General features: G+C 36.8%; 1 protein-coding gene and 1 long non-coding RNA gene across 2 annotated transcripts; one reads left to right on the top strand and one right to left on the bottom strand.

Moving 5' to 3' along the window:
• Positions 1 to 95: 95 nt before the first annotated feature.
• On the bottom strand, positions 96 to 27615 carry PDE6C (phosphodiesterase 6C). Its single transcript, XM_085065233.1, has 22 exons — positions 26377 to 27615; positions 17723 to 17875; positions 17527 to 17616; positions 17163 to 17303; positions 16608 to 16682; positions 16461 to 16525; positions 16256 to 16322; positions 15481 to 15528; positions 15125 to 15274; positions 14293 to 14436; positions 14141 to 14209; positions 11823 to 11969; positions 11337 to 11444; positions 11122 to 11231; positions 8692 to 8779; positions 7210 to 7310; positions 5966 to 6073; positions 5346 to 5409; positions 4493 to 4567; positions 4263 to 4346; positions 3360 to 3510; positions 96 to 636 (listed from the first exon to the last, which is right to left on the bottom strand). The coding sequence occupies exons 1-22, from the start codon at positions 26854 to 26856 to the stop codon at positions 569 to 571; spliced, it is 2586 nt and encodes an 861-aa protein (XP_084921359.1). The 5' UTR covers positions 26857 to 27615; the 3' UTR covers positions 96 to 568.
• Positions 7915 to 13352, top strand: LOC146435314 (uncharacterized). The gene is made up of 3 exons (XR_014853199.1): positions 7915 to 8359; positions 9860 to 9930; positions 12580 to 13352. It is a non-coding gene; the product is annotated as an uncharacterized LOC146435314 (long non-coding RNA).
• Positions 27616 to 27914: the final 299 nt, after the last annotated feature.

Here is a 27914-nt window from a genome sequence, read left to right as displayed (position 1 = left end):
AAAAATACAGTGTACCATGGGTCTGCTTTTTATAGATAAGAGCTAGGGAATTGTGTTGTGCATTCCCAAAATGAAAGAGATGTTTTACTCTAGAACTTTATATAGTGTTGAGAATGAAGGAAAATGAGAGAATTACAGATTAAAGAAATACACATAATATAAAAATCTAAATATCCAAGTTGTGAGTATCACAATTTCTGGTTTGAATTGTACATGTTAGATTTCATTCAGTAATTTCATATAAGATCTGTCAAAATAATTTCTAGTTTTTATGGACAGTGTGTAGAAGTTACATATTTTAACAAAAATACTGTATATAAATTGAGTGCCACGAAAAAATACCTAGAGCACACAGTTAACTCATTTTGCACCATTCTTTTTTTTCAGTTTTTAATTGTAACCATTTTTTTAATCCATTAAAAATAATTTTCAACAAATGGCAAGTGTGTAAGAGGATTGTTAGGAGATTGATCTATACTATTCTATGCAAAGCAGAAATCCACTGGGGCTCATTGAAGTTCTTTCTAGATGTCTTTTCTGTAGCAGGAGCAGTGTCTGAGACAAAGAATTACAAAACTACACATGTTTTGGATTTTCCTTCCTCTCCTCCTCCTCCGCCTGCAGCAGCACCTTCCGCTATAAAACAAGGAAGGAAAGTAAAATGAGTATTTTTGGTTAACTTTAGCTGCTCTAATTGCTTGTTATAGATGTGCTGCTTTTATTTTATGCATATTAAGTGTGTTTGACCTTCTGAAATTTCACTGCTTGTCTGGGATATTGGAATAAGAAACAATGACACGTTATATATACATATGTGTATATAGTGTAGGAGTTGATACCAACATTTTTCAAGGGACCAAACACACACTGAACCACTCTTACTGGAAAGTTTCAGTATTTAAATGTATATGACTCTGTCCCACACATACAAAACTGAGGTATGCAAGCCATGCAAAAGAAAGAAACTCTTGAATCAATATAATCTGTGAATCTAATTTTGAAGCAGATGATACAAAAACTAATTTGACCTAATTGCATAAAACTTTTTCCAACCCTGCATGAATCCCTTTGTAATTACCAATTGAGAGAGACACTTTTCATGTTTTTATTTATAGCTCCTGATTCTGTTACTCTCTCTCAAATGATTCCACAGATGCTCATTGGTCATAGTTAAGATTCTTTCAGTGTAATAACTTGCGTTTCCAGATTCACTTAAGGTAAGATACCAATATTAGAATTAAAACTTACATTTGAAAGCTGTGGATCACCATGTTACTAGGTCATTTTCGACCCTTTCCACCTGCATTGAAACATGTCACACAATCAGTGTCCTACCCTCTGTAATTTGTGGATATAATCAACAGTATGTTACTAACTATATATTTGATTTTCTCAGTTTAATACTGTATTTTGCTTTACTTCAATTCTGAACTTTCCACTGTAGTGGTTCAGCAAACATGTTTATTTTGTTTTGTGTCTGTTGAGTGGCTAGGAATAGCCAGGTCAGTGTGTTCTGGAGAAGCCACCATGGTTCAGCATGTATGAAATCCTTGTTTGGATGAACTGACTTAACTAACCCATATATTTACATGGCCTTGATTTGACAGTGTCAGATCTGTTCTTCACAAATGTCCATGGCCTCATTCCAGTGTGTGTTTGAAAAGATGCAGAATAATTCCCTTTTGTTTTGTGATGCCAATTAAGATATGCAAAGGCAAGATCCTTAGCTCCTGCAAATCAGTCTGTCTGTGCTTGCCTGTGTAAAGTGGTTCCTTGTGGGAAAATATTTCTTAAGTCAATGACTTAAGTGATTCCAAAATACTAAGATGGTCCTGACTTCCAAGAGGGAGTAGAAATACCTGACTCTTCCTAAATTCATTATTGGATTTTTGTTTAAGAAGCTTATGCTTAGGAGCATAGGATCTGACTTTTGTAACTATATTCTTTGCTGAGAAAGCAAATGTATAAGGAGGTTTGAAGTTGTATAAGGAGGTCCCAGGTTTTGGTTTGTTTTGCTGGTATTTCTGTGAAGTTCAGATGCTTATGTTCCAGTGTAAGGAAAAAGTATTTTTTTCATACTGATAACCAGCTAGTTCTCAGCAACAAATTAATCTTAAATAAATTATATGATTTTTTGAAAAGTGTCATTGAAAATAAATTTGGGAGCCACTAGGAGGGTGGAACTTCTGTCAAAGTGTGTGTAAGTGGTACCACAGTGTGAGCAAGCCAAGTCATTTTATTAAACTCTTTCCAAAATCTGCTTTGATTAAATCGTAACTTACAGTACTTCTTAAACCACTTTGCAACGTTTTGATTTTTTAAACTTATTTTAACCTAGTATCAGTTTTGTAGGAGCCAGTAACTAGTTCCACTTCACACACTGACAGTAACTTGATGGGTGGCCTGGAATGCCTCTTTTGTGTGAAATACGAAGAATACTCACCTATTTCCCACAGATATTAATTAACAAATAAATTATTCTGTACTGCTGTATGTTTTAAAGACGTGTGAAACACAGACCGAGTAAACGAACTTCTTCTTCAGACTAGCTTACAATATATCACTGTTTTAATCACACGTAGTTTTGTTTTAATCTTTGAACCTTTTCAGTCATCTCAGTTGATTTGCAGAGCTGTAGATCTGCTGCTCCACATGCAATACAAAAATAAAACTAACTGACTCATTTCACTCTTACACTTGAGTGATGGGTTCTCAGTTTCTATAAAATCAAATTCTCGTCTAGGTAATGCTATGCAGAACCATGCTTTTAATTTTAGGACTTGGTCTGTCTTTGGAAGATTAATGTTAAATTTGTTATATGAGAGGGTGTATTTCAGCCAAGAAACTGGTGGCTGGGAAGTAGAGCCAAAAGCTTTATCTCAAACTTGGAAGAGAAGTGGGGATTGGCACTGTTTTTTATGTTCTGAATGCATACTCTATGTTACCTTATATTTTTCATTTTCAACTTAAAACAAAGCACCTGAATACTTTTGGGGCTAATGCCACAAAGAATTTTGATACCTCTCTTGTATTTCAGATAACCAAGTTTTTAATTACATTCCATTTTAAGTCTTTAGACAAAAGAAATTTTACATTCCCTTCACTTTTGTGATGGTCATATTTTATATAATTCTGCAGTTCAGAAAAAGAGGTCAGTGTACTGGATTTGTGTCGTCTTTAGAGATTACTCTTCTTCCAAGTAAAGATAAAACTAATTTGGCTAATTCAGAACTTGCATACCACTAGTATAAAGTTAATATTGCAGAAGTGCAATGCATGGGTGAATTTGAGAGAGAGAGAGAGAATATGTTGACTGCCTTACAAATATATGTAAATGAAAATCTAAGAAGTTACTTAACCTTTTTGGGCAGCTTCTTCTTCCTTTTTCTTTTGTTCCTCAATAGCTTTCATCTTCTCTTCATATTCGTCAGCTCGTGTTTTCCATTCAACCCTGTTGTTTTGAAGACCATCAAACATAGGTGTAATTTCCTTGTGAAACCTTGAGAATTCCTGTACAAGAAATTGAAATCAGTAAATTGGAAATTTGTAAGCACTGATGAATTTTTAAGTCTGAAATTGTGGAAATACTTCTGAGAAAACATTTTCTGTTACACCTAATTCTCAGGCATATTATTGGAAGTACCATATTGGGATAACAATGCCCTATTCTGCACATAGTCTGTTAGGAAAATATCAGAATTATATGATGCAAATTTTAATATCTGTAGTATGTTCCAAGCAGATGAGGATATTTCTGAAGATGTTAAAAAACCATGTCACTTTTTTGCATGATATTTTTGGATAGTATTAAAAACTAGACAGGGATTAAGAATGTTGACATTTTGTGCCTTACAGAAGAATCAGCATATCTGCATGCCCCAAATATTGCATGTTTCCTGTTCCCTTTGCTGTGCCATTAACTGCTTTCTGTAAGCATCCATGTTGCTTGTTTATATTAAATGGGACTGTAAAGAATCAAGCTGGACTTTGTAATTCAGTCTTTCAAGGCAATAGCAAAACTGCAACGCCCTGAAGTTTCACTGGGATCTTCCTTTTCACTGAATTTGCTTCACATCTCTTGAATTTGCTCTGTGGAACAATTCTTTGATGTAACAAAATACTGAAAAATGGTGATGGTTGTGATAGTTGTTCACCCTGTGACCAAGAGTCCTGCTGCTGTCTAAAATTTTGTACTGCAGCATCTTGTCACTGATTGTGCCCTCAGAACTGCTGAACAGGAAAACAAAACCAGTTATTCTTACCTTGTACACGAATGTACACACAAAATCTATGAAACCAACTTGGAGCTTAGGTAGTTCATCTCCTTTGTTTCTGTCCATCATAGGCTAGAACAGAAGAGCAGTAATTTAGAATATGTAGATAATCATGCTTTTTTGGTATAGTGATCTCACAAGCATCGTAGTTCATTATTGATTCAATGTTTTAATAACAGTTAATATTGCCTAACACAGTTAAATTATTTAGTACTTACAATAGGTTGTTGCTGTAGCACGGTTCGTTCCAGGTCACCTTGCTCCCAGAATTCATTTGCAACCATGAGGGCAACCTGAATAGGCACAATTCAGTGGAATTGTCAGCAGAAAGTAGTAAATTTAAATAGATCAAACAAGGCTTTCCAGAAAACATGAAAAAACTTGTCTGCTTTACTTAAGGCTTTTTTCAACAAATCATCACTAACAATATTCCAATGCATGCTCAGTAAATAACAGATTATTGCCAACAGGAACAAGGCAATATTAGCAACATAACAGTCTTGTAATATCTGTTATGTGTGTAACTTAGAAGAACAATAATTTACAGTTGTGTTTTGATTATGCTTTGTTAAAACATATTCCTGTAAGGCTGAGTGATGAGCTTCAGCAAGATGGTCAATAAATGCTGGAGTACTTGAAGTACTTACGTACCACACTGTATTAAAGAATTTTAGTGTGTTTAAACTGCTTTGCAATGGCACCAAGTGCTACAGAACAGACACAATTCAAACCATACTGTTGTTAAATTTGTGCCTTAAAAATAGCTGGAAAGTAGCAAAAGATGTCTAGCACAGAAATAATGGAGTTATATTTAAGGGTAGCTAGAACAGCTGCCACAATCAGTGGTGCCAGTTTTAGTGGAAGGACAAGTAGAGAAGGGTAGAGTGGTTGAGACATCATGGAATATCAACACTCATAGTGACAAAAAGGTAGAGGTTCTTTTCTGGAAGCAAAAGGTACTTAAGTATGTATCAAGTGATAATAAATTAATCTTTTGGTTAATAAATCATGCACCAAATGGGCAGTAGAACAGAGAGTAAATGCAGTATTATCTATTTCAAAAGTACCTACCTTACTCTGCACTTCCCAGGGCTTGGTTATTGCAGACAGGTCACATCCAGTCATCATCATAGCCCTTTAAAAGCAAAAACCAAAACAAGTATGGTTTTGGGGGTCAAGAGGATGGTGCCAGTCTCTTTTCAGTGGTGCCCAACAACAGGGCAAGGAGCAATGGCCATAAACTAAACCAGAAATTCCACCTCGACATGAGGAAAAACAAGTATACATTGAGGGTAGCAGAGCACTGGAACAGGCTACCCAGGGATAATGTGGAGTCTCCATCTGGAGACATTCCAAACTCACTTGTACCAGTTCCTGTGATACCTGCTCTGGGAGAGGGGTTGGACTGGATCATCTCCAGAGGTCCCTTCCAACCCTACTTACCCTGTGCTAGGATGATTATTTTAAAAAGTCTAGATTTTAGGGGATTGAAATACCTAAGATGCCAAATTGATTCACATTTTTTACATTTTAAGAAGATTGTAGGCATCCATGTCTAAATTAAAATCATGGTTATGCTCATCATTGGACAATAACACTGAGTCCAAATTTCCATGTTTAGGTGCCCAAATTCTTTTAAAATCTAGTCTTAGATAACTGATTGAATAAGGAGTAAAATATTAACCACCTACATGATGACTTCTTTTTTCGTTGGGTCAATAGATATATACTTAATTGCCTGCTCTTCTGTTTCCATTTTTTCAATTGCATCCACGATCTTTTGAAACATAGTTCTTTTCCTGTTAAAACATACCAATAAAGCATAGATTATTGAATGCAAGTTCCTGTATTAAAAATAAATAGAAAACCATATTTATGGAATTTGTGCTTTTCCAAAGTAGCATTCTACTCATAGTAGCATCAAAGTAACATTTTCCTGCTGTTGAATGCAAACTTTTCAGGTAAACTAGACATTTAAATTTTGCTATATACCACTAACATGTGAAGTAATTTGTCAGAATTCCTGACAAAGAAACAACCAATTTCCTACTTCTTCTGATTAAACTCTTTGGGGTGACATTCTCATTTTTAGCATTACATGTTTGTTACTTCCTGTAACATACTGAATTAGGAAAAGTGAAACAAATACTAATAAATGCTCTTCCACTCCCTCCATCAAAAATCCTAAGAATTACTAAAACCTGACTGAGAAGAACTTCCGAAAACATAACCCTATCCTGCTATTGTTTCATAAATCTTCTAGTTTGTGCTTAGAAATAATGAAATAATGGAATTACTGTTCTCTAAATGTTATTAACTGCTGTTGAACAACTTACTGAAATTTTACCTGTCTTCTGACTTTGAATTGTCCCAGTCATAAAACAAAAGTCTCCACGTATCTTTAAGGAAGGTACCCATTGTTAAAGCACATTAATTCACTAACTTGGGAACAGAATTGATGGTTTGATATTTGGAGTCTTTGGCATATTTAGCACTGAGATCATTTGATGTTCACAGGGTTTTTTTAAATTTTCAGCATGCTCCTGTTTAGTGTATTTATTGTATGGTATGTGAAATATCACACATGCACACAGCCTTATGGTTAGGCTACTGAATCCACATTTCTGGAATACTGTAACTTGCTGTAACTAAATTGTAACTAATTGCTTGCTGTAACTCAAAGTATATTAGAATGACCTACTAAATGTATACTAAGTATTATATACATTCATGCATTCTCTAATTTAAAAGCTTATAATCAAACTAAGAATGTCTTGGTTTTTACAGGAATTAGACTCGACAATGTTTAATAGAGCTCTGTTCTCTGCATATAACTATCTTTGTATGTTGCATATAAACAACTAAAAACTACAGTTATACATTCTATAGGATTGCTTCTTTTTCAGTAGGAAGTTATACGGAATTTAGTACTTACTTGAAATACAAAGCCAAGTCAGTTGCTATTATTGCAACTTCAAATAAGTGTAGAACGGTTTCATACTGGCGCTTATTTAGGTTCTGGAAGATGTTTAAACTCTGCAAGGTGGAAAGTTTATGATTTCAATTCCTTTTATAACACTGTCTTTGGTTTTTACTATACAGATTGTTTCACAGAATAGGGTAACAAAATTGGCCAACTACAGTCCTTAAAATAATGGTACAAATCAAAAATTCACATTCCATAAACCTAATTGTCCTGATTTTATAAAGCTTCCCAATTCCCCTTTTTTTCCTGTTAAATTGGGTTGGCACAATTGTCTGCAGCAGTGTATGGGACCTACCATGCTAAGTGCGATGTTCTTTTCTTCAGGGAAAGGGAATGAGACCATCACACAGCGTTTTTCTAAGTGTCTTGGTTTTGTTTCCTTCTTTAATAGAGCTACAAGGCCTGTGTGAGCTAGGGCACAGCGATGCTGCTGCTGAGAGCCCAGAGCTCCTGCCAGCTGCTCTGCCAAGAGCAGAGTCAGTCCCTGGCATCTCACACTGGATCGTCATCAGTGAAGGGAAAGGTGTGTGTTTGTTTTCATATCACAAATTTCTGGGGTTTTTATTAGCATAGTGGTACTGCTTAGCGTAAGGATTTATTCTGCGGCCTCATGAGGTCAGGCAGTAGCATCACCACAGGGATTAGAAGTGGAAAATGAGGCTGAAGTGCGTGCCTGCCCTGCTGCTGCAAACAAGGGGTGGAAGGGGTGCGTATGTTCATGCCCTGCTGTTAAATCACCCTGCAAAACACATAGCAAAGAGCGGAAATAGTGTCCTTTGCTGTAGGCAGGCCGGAGCCCATGGGGCTGATGGCGGGGTGGCGGACCAGCGCCCTGAGGGCAGCTGAGCCTGGGGATGCGGTGGGATATCAACCCGGCTGCTGGGGAGGGCAGCTGAGCCTGGGGCAGGCTGTGTAATGCAGGAACATGGGCAATGGGAGCTGCAGCACAGCCTGCCATGCCCCCGCCCTGGTTAGCAAGGCGAGGTGCAGGGCAGCTCTGGCCTGAGGGCGAGAGGGCTCTCCATGGACAGCTCCATCCCTTTGCTCCTGAGCTGCCGGAGCCTGCAGCTGGATTCAGAATTCAGACGGCATAACCCAGGTACTGTGGTTTAATGACAAGATTTTGTGTGTATGTATTGTATTTAATGCTTTGGTTTCAACACAACAACAGCTGTGTTGTGCAAACGGAAAAAACCTGAGGAGTGTGAGTGAGGACCAGAGGAGGAGCTTTTCTATCTGAACTGAGTCTGTTCCAGGCAGAATCACTGATGTTTCTCTAAAGTGGAAAGTGCATAAGAATTTGTCTTAAACGTCTGAATTTTAGCATTTCTTAATCTGGGCCTAAGGAAGGAACGAGACCCAGTGAAATTTGGAACAGTGTAACTTAATTGGATCTCTAGTATTGATTGGTGTGAGCAATCCATGACATACCTCATCTTGCAGCAGGGTTTTACTGTATTCTAGGTGATGCCTCTCTAAAATGGAAGAGCCATGGAGTTTAGCCAGGGGAGCAGCTGACCTGTTGAAAAATAAGCAATTCTTTAGACTATAACATATATATTTGGAAGGAAGTAGTTTTTATTCAGGTTTCATGTCGCTGTTGAGCTGCTAGCAGAGAAAGGACCCCAGGTCTCAGCATGGCAAGAAAGAGAGTTTATTATTTTGATTTCCGTATATATACAAACTTTTCAGAGGTCGCCCAGATTGGTCAGCTAGAAACCTCCCCTTAGGCTTAAGTGGCCAAGCCTGAGCTGTCTAAATCTCGAGACACTGTTTGAAACACATCCAGACTTTATCTTTGTTTATAAAACACAGCGGAATGTTCTCACGAGAAAAACCTGTGCTAGCCACAGGTTTCATATTTTTAGGATTAAAATGTTTCTCATCGATATGTTCAATAATTTGATCTGTATACATTAACCATTGGTTTGGTAGTTTAATCTGTATACATTAGCTATTGGTATGATGCAGGGGAAAAAAAACCAGCTTCCTTCCCTTCATTTTTGTGACTGAGTAATGATGGAACTTGGAGAGCACTGGGTGTTCAGTGCCCACTAAAGTCGAAGGCATTGTTACATGCCTCAAAACTCAAAAACTGTGGTATTTAAAATATGCCTCCATTTTTTCTTGCATGTTCAGTTTTGCTGTTTGTTTAATCTATGCCCCTTTTTGTGTACCTTAAAAGTAGCCTTTACCCCTCTTTTAGTGTTTATTCTGTGGCAGAGCTTTTGAATTCTTGTATGTCTGTAATGACTGAGCCATGTGCCCTGGGATTCTAGCTAACTGTAAGTTCAATCTAAAGTAATGGTAGGTATAATGGAGTTTAATTCCTCTAATGCCTTCGGGCTACTTCACTCCCCCAATATCACCATTTTCTGGACAGCACAAGTCCTGACAGCTCAGGTTTGTTGAGTTTTACAGTTTTGTTGAGCATTCCCCTGACACTGGACTAAGCTTCAAGCAGAGGAAATTCTGAATCAGATTATGGTTGTGGGATGAAGGGCGAGGTACCCTACCTACATGTGCTCTAGATAGTTCTGCATGTTTGGAAGTGTGTTTTCCTCCTTTTTTTACCTTGGTCAATAGCTCTGTTTTCCAGATAACCCAAGGTGGATTGCTACATGGTACCTGTATTTTCTGATATGATTAGGACTGTCGTGGTAAAGCCTGGTAAGTTTTATAAATAGCTTTACTGCATATCACCTTATGTAGAGGGCTTTCAGCTAGGGAAGCCCACAGTAGGAAGATTTAAGTCCCCTTTAGACTTGTTTGGATGAGAGGCAGTCCCCTGAATAGGAATAAGCATCTGTCATTCTCTTTCCTACGTCACCTGGAGAATCCCTGGGAATAATCAGAAAATCCCTTTGCGTCACTGCTCTAGCATGGAGGCTGAAATACCTCTGCTGTGAGGAGAGTATTCAGGGTCAGAGGGGTAGGATCAATCACTTTGGAGATACAGTTGGTGGAAACTAGTCAGATAGTTATAACGTTGTGGTACACATGACATTCTGAGAAACCCGTGTTCTCTGGCTAGCACATGGAAACAAGCTGTCACAGATCACATGGAAGACTAAATGGTGGGTTGTTCACTCTTCAGGAGGAGAGTGGGTCTCACCATGATATGTAATGTTGTAATACAAAGGTAATTTTATTTAAATTAATTAATATTGTTTCATAATAAACAAGGTAAAAATCACAAAGAAATCCTTTATAATATTTTCTCAGAATGTGTCAGAGCACGAATTGCAAAGCTTTAACCTTGTGATGTGTAACTTCTGGGCATGTGGACCAAGTGGTAGAACTCAAGTTTGTTAGCTCAGATTGCTGTACAACATGAGGAGATTACACCTCAGGAAAGGACCTGCATCAGTTAGGAAACTGAGTGTGGGGAGGAACAACTGAATTAGTCAAGCCAGATGGCAGAAAACAGAGAAAAAAAAATCCTGTCTCACTCCCTGGCCCTTGTCTATGTCACATATTGAATCCCTCTCCAGAAAAGTGCTTATGCCCTGTCTTGAAAAAGTAATCCAGTTACGGATTGTAATTTACTTTACTCATTTCCTTGTGGCCTCATGTAGCACAATGTTTGCTACAATCCAAGCATTGCTAGAGTTTAAAAAAAGATGAAGTCTTAAAAATGGAGTGCAGCTTCAGGAGATCCTTTTAAGATTCTGCCTTTGCATTTTGTCTTTGTGTTTCAGCTGCCTAAAGTGCTCTGGGGCAGAAATCTTCTGTAGCATAATTCTTTATTCATGCCAGATGAAAATGGAATATATGCCTTATATTTTTGCAAGTTTTGGTTTTTTGTTTGTTTTCCTCTAAAAGTAGTACTTTTCCATGTATTTGATCATTTATACTTACTTCATTTGATACAAATTATTGGTCCCTCTGTGATCAATGTCATGGCAGAAAGCAGCAGCAACCATGGCAAAGGCTTCTAGATCAGTATAGTATTTCTTAATTTTGCCTGTCTGTAAAAGAAAACAGATAACTCTGAGTGTGTGTCTTCTGAATTTTCCATCTGGAATTGAAAGAAAACTAAATGATGAATGTGAGGTTAATATTAGCGACATTACCATCAGCAGGGTAAACATTGTTTGTCCCACATTGAATCCATGTCTCCAGTTATGGTAAGTGATGTCTCGATAACCCTTCCTGACTGTGTACATCCATCTTGTAAGGACCTAGTAGGGACAAAGTGATTAAGACTGCTATTAATTGAAACAAAACAATGGAATTCTCATTAAATTACTGGAATATACTATGAAATTACTTAATTGTGCAAGTTCTTTGGAAGCAAATAGTTTTGATTGAGTTAAACATGGAAACAGCAAATTATTCTTACATAAATGCATGTGGATTTAATTTCTTACTTAGCTCACACAATTCAGGATTAGTTATGTGTTTTTATGACACTTATGTAAATGTTTCATTAAGAATGGAAGGTTGTTAACCATACTGCTAATATTTTAGAATTGCCTACTTCTAGATTAAAGGATGTAAAACTAGCTATTTTTCCTCTATTTAAAAATAAATACAAACAAGAAAAAAATAAACCAGACCTCAGCTGGGACTTTAAACTTTTCAACAACATTTATCTCGAAGAACAGTCGTATTCCACAAGTTATCAGGCCATGCTCTGTAACAGGGAAGTCACTGAAGCGGAATTCATACAGTTCTAAATCTTTTGGATCAGGTAATTCTTCTTTCTGTTAGGAAAAATCAAAACCAAGGGTTTTTCTGGCAAGAAAACACTTGGAAAAGATTTTTTACTTCAGTAGAAATATTGCTCAAGGACAGTAAGCTTACTTATCTTCAATGGTCTCAGGTGTCATTATGAGCTAATGTGTTTTAACTTATGAAATACCATCATGATACTGCTGGCTTTCTTCCCAGGGAATAGATAAAAGCCTTGGGCAATTCCTACTCTGAATTCCAACACAAAGTGACCAGTGGTTGAGTATGATCATCTCAACCTTTCCTTAGTTTGAAAATCTTGGGCCTTGGAATTTCTCCTTCCTGGTATAAAATCCTATGAGTCTCCCACTTTTAGCCTGATGTCAAGGCTGTATTAATCTTTTTCACAACCAGATTAAATTGCCTATTCTGTGTTTGTGATATAGATTCACTCTGAATAGCCTAACTGGTAATAGTGATATTAGTGAACTGTTCTATAGACTCCTCATCTGTCTCAAAGCTTGGGGAGAGCAGTATTATATTTTAAAGAATGTGCTCCAATCCAAATAAGAATTAACTCAAGGAAGTCTGATGCAACACAAAAAATAGCTTCTATTATCCAAATTCTCCCTTTCTCCACAGCAGGCTATAAATGATCTTCACTTTATGGAGAAAGAAAAAAGACAACCAAATAAGGCTGATCATCCACTTCCTTCTCCTTGGGTTTTTCCTTTGTACCTACGCAGATCTGAGATCAAGGACAAAGAAACCCAGACCAGTGGTGTTTTAAGACCCATTACTTTGTGAATCATCAGATCTGGAAACACCTGCTTTATCCTATTAGCTAGCTGGGATTCCAGGTCTTATAATAGGATAAAGCACTTGCATGCAGCCTTGGCAGTGCAGAAGATATTAGACCTTTGAATTTGTGACTCCACAATGTTGAAAGAACAAATTGCTTTTTGTAGATTTAAAAATTCATACCAGTATTATGTTTTTAAATTTGGAGCCTGTACCAGAATAATCAGATTTTGCTTTACCCATAGATAAATTTTATAATGTCTATCTATTATTTTTTGAAGCTTTTCATGCAGCTAAATTAAATTTCCTTTAAAAGGCAGGTGAAGCTACACATTCTCTGTTGATGTTTTTTTATTTCACCGGTTGCAAGCTGTGTGAGCATCTGTTGTGTGGAAGCCAGTAAAACATTAACACCAGTGCATTCCAGAATGAACATACACATAACTAAAAAGAGCTTCATGAGAACTTTTCCCTATGGCTATGCGAACATTAGCAAATGTGATGTAATAGAAGAAAATATGTGAAGTGGTTGGAACTGGAAGTCAACAGATTTCTGTATATTTGATCTTTTTTCTTCACCTAGCTCTGTCTGGATCCATTAACAGTGGAAGTTCATTCAGTGTTTTCATTCAGAGCACATCTTTGAGGGTTTTCTCCAATAAAGTAGGCCAGTTCATGTGCTCCAGGACTGCTGAAGTGCAATAAATGGGCAAAAATAGGAGCTTTCTTCCAAAAAGACACTGCCTTTCTAGACTGAAATGTTAAGAAAGCCAGAGGACTCCACAGTCTGGAAAAGAAAGTGACTCATTTTTGTTTTGGTAGTAGCAGAGTAGTAGAGCAGAGAACGCATTGGGTCAAATGTGTTTTGTCACTGTGGAGTCAGAGATCACTGTCTTTAGACTTCTCTGCCTAAGGAAATGCAGGAAAATTAACCTGAAAGTAGGTTTGTTCCACAGGACACTCCTACATGCATTCTCTTACTGAGAATGAAAGAGGCCTCACAATATCCCTTCTTTTATTTCCAGAATGAAATAAATTAAATTCAATTATAAACATAGCATTGTCCCCATGGATATTTAAAGAAATACAACACTTCAGATGTTAGTTAATATAAAAATGTCTGTGTAACTCTGACTATCCAAGTCTGTTGATGTACATTTGGGACAGAATGTTTCCCAGCAGGTAACAGTGGAGTCTTCACACAGGAGGACAGAAGAGGCTGAGGATGTGTTACTAAATCAACTCCATCTAGTCTATGGAACTGATTGCTAACATCGATTGTATTAATCAGGATTTCACTACACACAACTTTTTTCTATGATGAGGACATCATAGTACATATAATATACATATTACTGTCTGATATAAACACACGACCAGAATTTTCAGTTTAATGACTTACCAAAATCCTGATGAGATCCTTTTGATCACATTCATCTAAACTTTTTGCATTTAGTTTCTCTTTGTATTTCTAAAAATGAAAAAAGTAAGAAAATTCAGGTTTTGTGTAGTAAGTTTCCCATTTTAATTTTTTGGCTGTGGACAGAAACTTACCAGGATAGATTCAACTTCAGCAGGGGTGGCCTTTGTCTGGTACATAAGCATTTCCTGAGCAATGTCTTTCCTGTTTTCAAGTTTGTTCATTTTGTCATAGGTGTCAGTATTTAAAACAGACCATCCCAGAAACTGTGTGAGAGTCTGCAACAAAGTAAAATAAAGCAGAGATGATGCCATGACAATAGAATGAACCTGACATTTTGAACTCAGTTTATTTAAAGCCCCATTTATAGTAGTGCTATTTGAAAAGCAAGGTGCTACTCTACTTGTTAGAGGCCTTTATCTTCCCTCAGCCAGTTCTGTTAGCACTCACAGCTTCTAATGACGTTTGGCTCAGCCTAGTAATTAAGTAATTAATATTCCCATTTTACATACAGGACTTTGAGGCTTATGAAGCTTAAGGCAGGTGGGTGGACTTGGGTACAGTGTGCAGCATGTTCTTTTGCCTGAGTGCATGTGATTATGAACGCTCTGTGAACTCCCTGATCACAGGCTTGGTATCCATTGGCAAGCAGCACACCATACCTGCTTACCCACTGCTACTTAGCAGACGCTGATCATCATTAAAAAGTCAAAGGACTGAAAGTGGAATTATATATGACTGTTGTTCATTAGTAGAATGTAAATGATCATTCAGAAATTTTCAGTTTTATAGAGGGAAATAAAATCTCAGATTCTTAGGAAACAGCATTGTGAAGATGACAGGCATTTAGCTATATGTCAATCTGGCCTATTTGATAAATATTTTTACATGTAAAAATGACTTTTTACTTAATATTTTTATCAACATTACATGGCTCCTTAAACCCTCTAATCCTATTGGGCTTACTTCAATGATCTGTTCATCATACTCATCAAAAGGTTTTCCATCTTTCCTATTATAAAATGTTGCAACTCCCACAATTTCTTCTTTTTTGTTGACAATAGGCAATGACAAGACATTTTTGATAACCCATCCGGATTCATCCACTGGTCCTTTCTGTAGGAAAGACAAAAACCAGGAAATGTGTATTTCCTTGAAAGTAATAATACAGCTATTAACATAAGCAATGTAACAAGAAGATTTTTTTTGTGCATCACAATCAAATGAGAAATTATTTATAGAATCAATTGTATAACCAATTAGTGACAAGCAGCAGCGTATTTTTCTACAATTTTTACAATTATGAATATTACTGGATTTACCTGAAATGTGAAGTATTCATCTGCTGGTGCATTCATCATGTTACAAATCTGCAGCATAAAGAAAATGAGACATTGTTGAAATGGAATATAATGTGCATCAGAACCTGGTCTAATATTTTCAAAAGGCATATTTATTTTCTAAGCTAGCAATAGTGAGCATCCTAACTAGCCACAGAAACTAAAACTGTTCCTCTTAAATTAGATTTGGTTATTCTAACAGGCAAAATTTTAGAATGTTTGTAGCAAAATCCCTCAGTGTCTCACAGTGCAAAACATAATGGTTGAGAAAATCCCTTCCAGTTTAAAATGGCATGAGGGTTTCTAGAAAGAAATTGTTGAGTACTACGGGCTCTATTGAAAATGCCATAGGGTCACTAATAGCTGTCATATATCCTGACTTTGAATTACATAGGTCTACACAAGAAGATACAGAAAATAAAGAAAAGTTTAAAGCCTTGTATGTGATGATTTTCTTACTTTGACATTTTTTGTAACATTTAGAACACCTGGAAAGTGACATCAGATGCATACATTATTGCTCTGGTATCACCAAAATCCAAGGGAAATGATCCTGCTGTTTTCACCAGATGCGCTGAGGACTTGTCTCCATCTAAAATACTGATTCAAATGATCTCACTGGGAACCAAAGGCACTGGAAGCAGCATGGTATTTTTGTAGAGGATTTTGGCCATGGGGAGGTTTGGGCATGTTTTTTGTTCAATCAGAACAACTGCATGATTTAAAACTCTAATGTTTAGCTTTGCTATGAACTTACAAGACCATTTTCAGCAACATATGTTGGCAATCCACTGACAAGACACCAGTGATCTGCTGGAGGTGACCTTTTGAGAGACAATGAAATTAATTTATTTCTACAATATAGACATGCTATTCTATCCCAGCAAAATATATCTATTAGATATATGTATCTCTAATATATCTAATTACCACACATTCACAGGCTGCCAATGAATACTCACGGAATGACTTTGATTTCTTCTTGTCCATGTAACATATAGTCAATAATCTTATAAAAGTTGACTTCCTAAATAAAAATATAAAAACATCTGGGTGAGTTGTACAACTTCCAACTTAAGATTCATAAAAAGAAAAATTAATATCCTCACTCGTCCATCAGGTGTCTTGGGGCCTTTGTAAGGCTCTGCCTCCCCCAGCCGGATTGGCCACTCGTCATAGAACTCCTGAGGGAAAAAAAAAAAAACCAAGGAGTTCTGTGTTCATAGATAACAGCACATCTGTGGATTACAAATAGATTTTTATCCCTACAAAGTTTGCTCAAAGTTGTCATATTTCAGACAATATTAAGAAAACAATATTAATTATATTCTAGACAAGAAATGTTTCCACTAAATTGCAGGATAATCTTATCTCAAGATATTGGTACAGCTTAATTGTTCTTTTAGCAGGCAGATATTTCTAACACAATAATAAGACCTGCACCTCTACCCTTTCTCACATGGAATTGTATGAAAAATTATTTCAGAATTGGCCTTTATCTTTATAGTGGTTGTGTCCTTTGCCATACATATATATTGCATGTAATCTTTGTAACATCGTTAGATTTTATATAAATTATCTCAAAGAGTTAGGAAGCATGGTAATGTTGTGTCTTGGAGACTTCAAGTTAGGAGTTTCTAGCAAGTAGGAGAAATAGTTGTTACCTTCTCTTTAGTCATGTCCAGCAGACCAACAGAGTATCTTTCACAATTCAAATACATTCGAATAGTATACAGTGCTTTGTGAAACTGTCGTTCTATATCTGTTAGCTCTTCAAATACTTTGTTGGCAGACCACAAAAGCATCTATTTACAACAAAAGAGGGTAATGTTCAGAGCAGTAAGAAAACATAAACATTTGAATCGTAGGCATTCTGGAATAAAATTATAAGGAGCATCACTGTTACCAAATTTAAAAAAACAAGTAGATTGTATCCTTACTTCAATAAGCTTGCAAGAATATAAAATAGATGGAATGGTAATTATTTCATACAAAAATGAAGCATTATCATAAAAAATGCTTCTATACCTGGCTTCTTCGTGATTCAATATTGTAGAGATATGATGTGTGATGATTTCTTAGGACCAAAGAGATAAAGTTGAGGTATTTTTTAAATACCTAAAAATGACAAAGATAAAAAATAAGACAAAAGAATCAAATTAAGAGATAGAGTCACTCAAACTACTTGTTGAACTAACAGCTGTATTATTGTGTGAAATTTTACCTCTTCATCCTCTTTTGAGAACTCAGGGGCATTTAATTTGTTGAGTGCCATCACAACACCAAGCACCTCTTTACCCTGTGTAATTGGAGTTGCCAACATATTGACTGTTTTATAACCAGTTCTTTTGTCCATAAAGTCAGAAAAATGGTTGTTCTGTAAGAAAAGAAAAAAAAATCACAAGTGAAACGTACAACAATTACTTACCATGCTAAGAGCAAATGATCGTTTCATTTGATAACTGATGTTTGCAATGCTGTGAGCACTGTTTCACGGTGCAGTAGGTTTATACTTGAAAGAACCCCATTATCATTATTTAACTCAGTCTTGCGGAGTTATATGTACAACTTAACAGAGGCATTGGTTATGAAGATACCTTCTGAAACCAAGTTCTATGCAGGTCCTTATTACGCTGAGGAATTTGAGGAATTAAAGATAATAATATGACCTTGTGACTGCCTGTGAATCTAATAAATATGGCTTGTGTGTAAGAGAATTATTTCACAGCTATGTTAATATTTATTATTATTTAATTATTTCTGTAAATAAAATTCATTATACTGTTCCATCACACAATCTTTAAAAGTACCAACTGTCCTGGCTAAAAATGCTTATGGCAGAGAAGCATCCCCAGCAGGTATTCATCTGGCTGAACTGTTTCTTATTCCTTGCTGTCTGACACACTCCCATCCCTGTTGCTCCCAGCTCTACATGCTCTTTTGGTGAAAGGAAAGATATAAGACCAGAGCTACTTTTGTTGAGTATGTGATCCTATGGGAATAAGGCCATGAGACAAACGAATGAACCACAGTTAACTACTCCACCATTTTCATCCTTAAAACAAATGCTGAGGAGGCTTTAGCAAAAGCTATTATTTTAATTTTTTAATGCAAAAATTGCTGGGAAGCTGGTTCATGCTTCATGGAAAACTGTTTTATTTCCTCATATCAAAGATATTCCTGGTATTTTCCTGAAAGGCTTTAATGTTCTCTTTAATTAAAAAAAAAATTAAACATTTTCAGGGAAATCTCTTTCTCAAGGGTTGTTATGTTTTGTTATGTCATTATGAAAATGCATCTGAGTTATGAGTTGGGGGTTTGAAATCTGTTGATATGTGCATACTGAGAAGTGCCATGGTTCTACTAAGCAGCTAAAATAGCCAGACTGTCTTCACAGAGCCTTTTCCATCCCCTCACATTTCACTGCAAACATGTCAGTACTCAAATTTCTTCAGAGAGATGAGCACTCAAGTCCTAGTATACAGTCAGTGGCAGATTTTCCATGAATTTCCTTTAGCAGGTCTGGTTCTGATTTCTCAAGGTGATGGACAGTTGGTGCTAAATGAGAATGGCAAGAGGCAGAAGCTGCCTGGTAACCAGGGAAAATCAGACCACATGGTAACACCATGGATAGGAACAGCAGCTGACCAAAGTGAGGCTAATGGAGTCCTGTTTTGAGGACATTCACCCAGAACCAAGATTCCCAAACCTTACCAGTCCCCTGCAATTAGCAAATATTTGTGAACCCACTTATACTGCATGTCTGTCCCCAGAGCTGGCAAATATTACTGCTATTAATTACTGCATTAGCTTAGGCAGCTGAGATCTGCATAATGCACCCCAAGGCATCTTCCTTGCTGATAAGCTGGACAATGTTGCAGGATGCCACATAATGGAACTTCAGCTTTCACAGATTATACAGAAAGCTACTTAAACAAACACCCAAACAAATAAGCATTTTCTAGATTGTAAAATCAAGTATGACAATGCTTGGAAATGCCAGAACTAAAATTGTTTGTCTATTATTTAGATTTTCCCTCCTAATTTCCTTTTGCCCCTCTTTCCTCTAGCAATTGTTTCTAGTATATGTTGAATTTATAGCACATACAACTCTAACAAGAAAGACAGAATTTTGTCATCAAAATATTAGAGTTTGGGGTTTTTTCCTTCAGTTTTTCATAGTCTTTAGGCAGTCCATCTTTTGTGTTTGCATTTTATATTTCCTTCTAGGGCTGCATTTCAGTGAAACAAATGTCTGGAAGTAACTCTTAAATGTTATATTTATGCCCTGGGCTCTCTTACAGAGAATTGATTCTCTTAAGGACAGCTTGTGTCATCCCCACAAATCTCATTCAATGTATCAGGTTGTATTTGGGTCCCTGGAAAGTGAAGCCACTTTCGAATATATTGACCAGGTGAAAAAGGGATACTTTATTTCCAAAAAACTCTCCCTGAGCTGTTGTCTGATCTTCTACTGTCCTGCAGCCTGCTAAACAAGTGTGTTATTACATGGAAATATTCAGTTTTCTCTCAGATGTATTACTTACTGGCACAACCATTCTGGACTTGGGTGTGGTTTGGGGCTTCAGGTTTCAGGCTTCCAACTGTTTTAGCCATTAAAAATCCAGTAAATCAGGCAGATAATTTGACCCTGTTTTGTAGTCCCTCTACATCACTAAAAGCATCTCGTCCCTGGTTTTAGGGTACTGTATTCTACTCTGAAGGAATAAAAATTTCAGATGCTCCTGGATTCCTGAATACTGAAAACAGGCCTGTAGACACCAAATGAGTTGAATCAGCAGGACTCAGCTGTGTGTCTTACTATGTTTAGTGCTCCAGAATGAAGGTACAAGCAGTGGTGATTGGAAGAGTTCAGATGAAGCACTTTGTTCATGCAATTTTTGCAGAGGATAGAAAAATTTTAATACAAGTCTCATGTTAACAAACAGAGTAACCACAAGCCACCCTGTGCCTAGACAGTGCAAAGTAGAAAGATCAAAATTCCTTGCAATGCATTGGCGGCATCCCCACAGCACATACAAAAACTCCTGTCTCATATGATTTGCATATACAAGCAAAAAATTGTGCTTAGATTTAGGCTTTTCATTATTGAATATTTTATACATAATTTCCAGGAGTTTTGAAGCCTTTATTCCTAACAGAGTTTTTAAAATATTTTCTCTTGGGAACACAAGCTCCTTCTTTTCCCAAAGAAAATCACTTTTTACAATATCTAAGAAATCAGGATCATAGAAAAATAAGCAAGAAATGTGGTCTGTATTACCAGAGCCAGAAAAATATATTGGTGCTTCCATGACTATATGAATGTGGACACAATCTACTTGAACCTGATCTTATGAATCAAACTGTCTTATAAAACAATGTTTTGAACTTTCAGCTCTCAGTTGAATTACAAAATAGGCTTTAAAAGAGAAATTATGGAAGATCAATCTCCTGCTAACTCCCCAACAGCAGTATATTTGCAGGAATTTCCTACCAGCTCCATTTAAAGCTGAGATGCCAAGCCATTTACTACACAATGATTAGTTCTTCAGGTAGGTCCTAAGATATGCAGCACATCCTGGGTTTGCACTGAGCCAGCACCAGAACCTAGCTAGCATGACGAGCTAGCACAGCTCTTTTGGTGGAGAAATGTTTTCTAATATCCAAGCTAAACCTCTCCTGGCACAATTTGAGGCCACTTCCTGTTGTCCTATTACTTGTTAGTTGGGAGAAGAGGCTGACCCCACTTTTCAGGGATTTGTAGATACTGATAAGGTCCCTCTGAGCTTCCTTTTCTCCAGGCTCCACACACCCAGCTCCCTCAGCCACTCCTCATAGGACTTGTGCTCCAGATCCCTCTTCAGCTTTGTTGCTGTGCTCTGGTGATGATCCAGCACCTCAGTATGTTTCTTGTAGTGAGGGGCCCAGAACTGGATACAGGATTCAAGGTGTGGCCTCACCAGTGCTCCGTACAGGACAACAATCTCTGTCCTGGTCCTGCTGGCCACACTATTTCTGATCCAGTCAGGATTCCATTGCCCTTCTTGTCCACCTGGGCACTCCTGGCTCATGTTCAGCCACTGTGGATCAGCACCCCTAGGTCCTCTCTTCCCAGGCAGCTTTCCAGCCACTCCTCCCTGCAGCACTGCCTGGGGTTGAAGTGACCCAACACAACAAGGGATAAGACTTAATCCTGCAGGTGATGTGATTAGGCCAGGACAGCAGATGCCTATTTTCCTCCACCTCTTTCCCCTTATAAAGCACAGAGGAAGAAGGGGTTACTGTGACCCCTTGCAGTTTTGACTGTTTTGCTCATATTTAGCAAGAGGTTCTGTCTTGGATAGATGAGCTCAGACTGCACGCATTTCTTTGCATTATCTCCACGTTTCTGGTTCTCTTTCTGGTAGTTCTATGGTATATTCTTCTCTTCCTGATACTTTGTTCTTCCACTGATATTCTTGCATTGGCTCAGATTTCTCAGAAATTTAACCACTCAGTAGGTGGTATTGATGTACTAGATTGCTTCATCTTTTACTTCTGCTTAGCCTAATTTCAACTCACAAATGTTTTTGCTTCATAATGATATAATAGAGTATGAATAGAAAATAAAAAGCAACAACCATCATCTACAAAAATGTCATCAATCTGATCCAAATCCAAACCCAATTAGTTAAATGGGTTGGCCCTTTCTTAGGCCACACTCAAAAAATTATGTAGTGTCAGGGATGTAAATTTCATTTTGCAATGTAACTTATTAATATTGCAGAACAAAATGACTTTGTTATTGTCAACATCACTAGAGTTCTGGAGCTGAATCAAGGAGAAATTAATATGTATTTAACAGCACTTGGAGTTGAACTTTTCAGTTATGTGACTGAAATGGCTGCTTTTTGTTTGCCATATGTAGTGGCTATTTTGTAACTGCATGAAATTGGGCTTGCATTATATTATTTTAAGTATTTTTTCACTTAAAGTAAGAAAATTAAATAAAAGCGAGCTTTTATGATTAATTTTTAATGTACATTTTTTCTTCAATTTTGGGAGCTTTCATCTTAGCACAGTAAATCAAGGAAAGAATTGGTTAGGATTTTCTTCTGGAAGGTACAATTAGTATAAATTTGTTCCTGTGTTAAAATATTTTCTGGTAGTTTGACTGAATCTTTGCCTTTATAGAGGACTGGAACATGTTTCCATTTTTCCAGTTAATATTTATTTGATATGAGTTTCTGACAACCTGGTATTTATCATCAAGATAAGATAAAATGAAGGAGCAGACATTAACATTTGCAGTGCATATTCTTCCCATGTAAAAAGGTACCTCAGACACCATGGACTCTGGGGACCAGAACATTCACGTTAATCTCAAACTCCTGTCAGTTTAGACAAGTCTGGAATTAAAGTCTCTCCCACCCTTGGGTGAAAGAGTAGAGCTGCTGTTCTGAAGCTGGATCAGCTTATTAAGGGATGATACAAATGCTTGCAACTGGAAGATGTGTTTAAATTGGTTTGTACCACAGGTTTCCAGTGGTTAAATAAGGTGGCACAACAATCACTCTTCTGTCTGCTTAATCTGAGTTGGAATCTCCCACCATCTCTTGTTTCTTCACTTCACTGGGGGCTGTGAATTCCAGTGCAGGACCTCTAAAAATGAGGGCTTGTTATATCGGCATCAGAATATTTCAGTCCCTTTATAGATCTAATCCAAAAGCCTTCACTTCTTTTGAAACATTTTTTCACCTTTTAAATAATTTTATGCTCAAATAAGACCAGGAATATTATTTCTTGAGTTTCCAATCCTCAACTAAATCCTTGTCTTCAAATACCTCTGAATTGAAAGGAATAATGCAATAATTTAGAGTATGGATTTATATATTAAATATATAAAGTCTTTATTATCGGTTCTTGCAAGCTGAGAATGTGAGATTTTGTTTCCCCAAAAAAGACATACTCGTTATAGAACTATTTTTTAGTTCTTAGTTTTATTTGGAAATAATACCTTGGAGAAAAATGTAACATGATTGTACTCTCCTTTATAATGTTGTCTGTGTTATCAGTTACTGCTTAAAGAATATTAATGGACAAATCAATTTTTTCCAGCCTATTATTTTACTTTGTAATATTTGAGGCACATACTCTGCTAGACCCTGTGAATAATGTGAGACAAATGTTTAGGGTAATGGTCCTGCCTGGCCTCCTGTTTCTCACAACTATTAAATCCTGGATTAAGGGCTATTAGCTCTCACAGTCAACAGGTCCATAATCTTGTGGGGAGGAGACTGTTCTAACTGCTAATTTAATTACGGACAGTCTGTATCTTGTCCTCTGCTTTTCTTTTCTGGAGCATTAGTCAGGATGAGGAACTTCCTCACGTTTATTGGTACCTTTCCAGGTTGGAGAGGGAGAGGATCCCTAAAGAACTGGTTACCAGGCATGAAAAGTGGAGTCATTTTTTCCCCAATGATTTATTGCTGTTGTGATCTTTTATTGCATTTACTTTTGTTATAAAGGGGTGATGATTGAAGATGAAAGTGTCACGCCATGGGTTTGTCAATGTTGTCATGTGCTTAAGACTTAGAAAACACTATGCTGTTTGGATATGGACTGTGTCAACAGTAGAAAGTGGCTAGACATGACATTTTTAAAGTACTATAGCCAACGAGAAGTAATCTGTGCATTTTATACTTGCAAGGTGGAAGGGGCAAAATTCCTCTCTGGCTTAACTCTGCTTTCATTTTTTGTTCAGAATTTGGGTAGCAGGCAATCTAGTTTGACTGATTGTATGTAGTGAACTGGAAAATTATTATCCTTTCTAAAATGTAATAAAGGCTTCAGGGGCTGCCTATTTCTGCTGCCATGGACTAATTATACTCAAATGTTACTCAAGGTGCAGTTCTGGGTTCACTATCAAGATAAAGATTCTGATGACATAATTGTGAGCTCTGCCTGTGTGAGGAGTGTGGTCTTGGACATTGACTTTTTGTACACATAGAATGAAAATGGTGACATTTTTGAGATCATTAGGGTTGTTTTTAAATATCAAACCTTGGTTCCAGAGAAGTCTCTGGGAGTTTTGCAATTAACTAATAAAATGTCCATGTTTTGATGACATTTAGTTACCAAATTTAGTTTAATGAGAGCATTGTTGAATTGCATTTTTAAGTGTGTGCCTAGTGGCACAGACCTCAGTAATCCTAAGGGAGTAAAAGGGTGCTTAAGTAAAGAGTACCTTAGAATGACTGAATAATAACAGAAATTCAGCTGACATTAATTCATTTATGAGTGCAAAACAGCTAGCAGGATCAGATAGACAGAAAAGTTCTCTTACTTGAGCATATTCAAATGACATTTGTCACAGAATTTTGAACAAATCCTCTTGCAAACACAGAAATATTTGTGTAGCCCTGCTCCGGGCACCTCTCACATAATGATATTAAGAAGCAGTGCAGTGTCTGATAGGAGGCACATCTTTCTTGATCCTGCTGATCTTTTCTCATGTAATCAGTCTTATGAACTTAGAAGGATTATCCTCCAATCTCCCCACGTGGTGGTAAGAGGCAGTAAATCAGACACTTCATGTCAGAACAGCAGCCACCGAAGAAAGAATATTAGTGCTCAGCTGAAAATCAACTGATTTGTTTTTTCAAATCAGTCAGTCTTCTCTTTGCCCCTGTGATTCCTACTTACATCTGAGGCAGTTTACTATATATTGGAATGTTATATATACATTTATATATATATATATATAAAAATAAATATATATATATTCATTTGTTTCTAATCTTTAAAAGTAGTCCTTTATAACTTCTAGCATGATAAAATATATTATTTTTGTTTACCTTCTGGAAAACATAAATAATAGCAGTGTATTAATATTTTCATTATTTACATTGAGCTTAGGACACTGAGGTGGTTTCTATCTCTAAAATATTCTGGAATTTTAAATTGACTGGATAGCAAAAACTGATAATCCAGACAGTCATCTTGATAATTATCTTAGCACCATTTGATTATGCCCAGATTTTCCACACAGGACTGAAAAGAAATGATGACAGCATTTGATGATACAAGGTTAGTTATTTTTAAAGAAATCCTCACAATCAAAGCACATTTATGTTTCCCCATGTATTTCAGAGCATTTTCTAAAGCAGACCTCATTCATATATGTTTAACTTTTGTTAGGTTACTCATCCTTTTAATTAGCATTGATTAATAATAATAATATTATTTAAATAAAATAAATAAATATTATAATAAACTCTTATCAGCACCTTAAAGAAAGAAGGTGATTCTGTGCAAATTCAACCAGAACTTTGAAAATGTCAGAACAGCTCTGACTCATTATTTTCTTCTACAGATTATTCTGAACAAAAGCCCTGGATCCAGACATACTCAAAATCAACCCCATTTCAAATCAAATACTGACATGATGCTGAACATATATGTTGACATCATCTTCATCTGTTGTCATTCAGTTACTTATAAGGGTACATCTTCATTACAAAAGCTGCAAATTAAATGATTCAGAATTGCATGTACGGCAGCATGGAATCGTAACAGAGAAAACTTGCAAGCCCATACTGGAAAACAGAATACAAGTCTGCCTTGTTCATCAGAAACTCAAGTTCTTAATGGTCTCTATTAATTGAATATTCTCCTCCCTTATTATAGTCACTGACATTACCACTACTGCAAGGACACTGAAAATATCTAACTAGGCTACATGATGTGGTTCTATTGGATTTTAAGCCATCTCTGCTGATGCTTTTCTCGTGTTATTGTCTGGGTTTCTGGATAATGATTTTTTACCTCAAGTCCTGGGCAGGAAGCTGAGTAAGCAAATGCACAGAACCCCATTCCCCAAGAGCAGTCACTTACCTTTGTCACATCAGGTATATTAAAAAACTTCTTCGTATGAGCAACCCATCCCACTATCCCGATGTCCAGAGGAAAAACAGTCTCATTTTCTGGTGCCACCAAATTCGCCTCATAGTTGGAAGTTGGAGTGATATCAAGAATCCTGGAGGCTACCTCTGGAATACCATTTCGGGAACGGCAAAGGAACAAACTACACCGATCAGCTGATATCAGCTGTGCCAGCCTCTGCAGGGCCTTGTGCACTATCTTTTCCATAACACATGCTTCATCCTGGATTTCTGTTACCAACTCAAAAATTATGTCACACTCCTCCAGACGGGACATGTCTTTGAAGCTGACTCCTTCCTTCACATCTCCAGGGTTCACTTTAAAGATATTTCCCAGCACTTCTGGTCTCACTTTTCGGTCGAAATACTCCTTGGCAAACTGGGGATTGTTCTCCAAGTATTTTTCAACGGCATCTTTATTTACCTCACCCATTTCTGCTGGATTTTTCGTAGGATTTCTTTTAGAACTGCATCACCATCAAAGCAGGAGAGGTAGAAAGAAGTCCTAACTTGTTACTATTAAGAAAAATGTACTTTGTACATATTGTATAGCTCACAGACATAATACATTCATCTTCCTCTGTGGCTTCCAAGCCTTCTGATACTCTTGAGATATGACAGAAGGCACTGGCTTAGCATCTTCTTAGTGTGAGATCTTGGAGACTGCTAATTAAAGAGATGTCAGGACACTAAACCCCTGAGCATTCTTAGCTCATAAATCCTCATGGAATCATTTTAGCATTTTAAACTAACCAATTAAATCTTATAAAATTTTCTGATGTGTAGATATGCACACCTGTCTGTTATCTCCTTCATTCACAGTATATATGCTGTACTATGCACATGGAAGTTCCTATTAAAACTTCATATGAGGAATTGCACCTAGGTACTTAGCCCACACTATACACGTGCACAGATGTAAACACGTGTATTTGTGAGAGGTACTTAAGGGCAAGAAAACAATGTTATGGAGAAATCTTTAATGGTAGAAATCTAAATGGTAGAATTTAGTTTTCCTTGAAAAAGTCAGGAGATGATAGAAATTGCATTACTAAAAGTAAATAATTATGAAACTATACATGCATAAAATGGGTGAAATCCTTAAGACCTTACAAAAGGCTGAGCTTGTTCAAGTGCTCAAGTGATTTACCTAGGTGAAGATAGAATAGAAGAATTAGAATTTGACTTAGCACAGCCAGATATGGCTTATAATTTCCCCCCCCCCACAAAAATAGAGAGCCAAAAGAAAGAATAAAATCAGAAAACTGATTAAATTCTTACAGCTGAGGAAACAGTAAAATTTTTGTTATATAAGCATAAATATCCAGTCAGGGTCTACACTTCTTTCAGAAAAAATTGGAGATGTCTGCTCTATTAAATAGCAGAAAAAGGAAAATAACTGACAGATATTAGGCAAAGAGGAGATCTTGCATCTGGTCATAGATATACCATAGATAACCATATATCAATATAGATATACAGTTATACATG

The sequence above is a fragment of the Lichenostomus cassidix genome, chromosome 6 (assembly GCF_008360975.1).
Source record: "Lichenostomus cassidix isolate B80296 chromosome 6, HeHo_3.0, whole genome shotgun sequence".
Lineage (NCBI taxonomy): Eukaryota > Metazoa > Chordata > Aves > Passeriformes > Meliphagidae > Lichenostomus > Lichenostomus cassidix.
Note: the sequence above shows the minus strand (reverse complement) of the source record. Positions and strands in the feature narration are given on the sequence as shown.

Coding starts and splice junctions, on each gene's coding strand:
- PDE6C (XM_085065233.1), bottom strand. CDS start 26,856: ATGGGTGAGGTAAATAAAGATGCCGTTGAAAAATACTTGGAGAACAAT. Junction 15,529..16,255: donor ATGTTGCTGAAAATGGTCTT/GTAAGTTCATAG, acceptor TTTATGCTGCAG/ATTTGTAACATGATGAATGC. Junction 5,410..5,965: donor ACGAAAAAAGAAGTCATCAT/GTAGGTGGTTAA, acceptor TTGCTTTTAAAG/GGCTATGATGATGACTGGAT.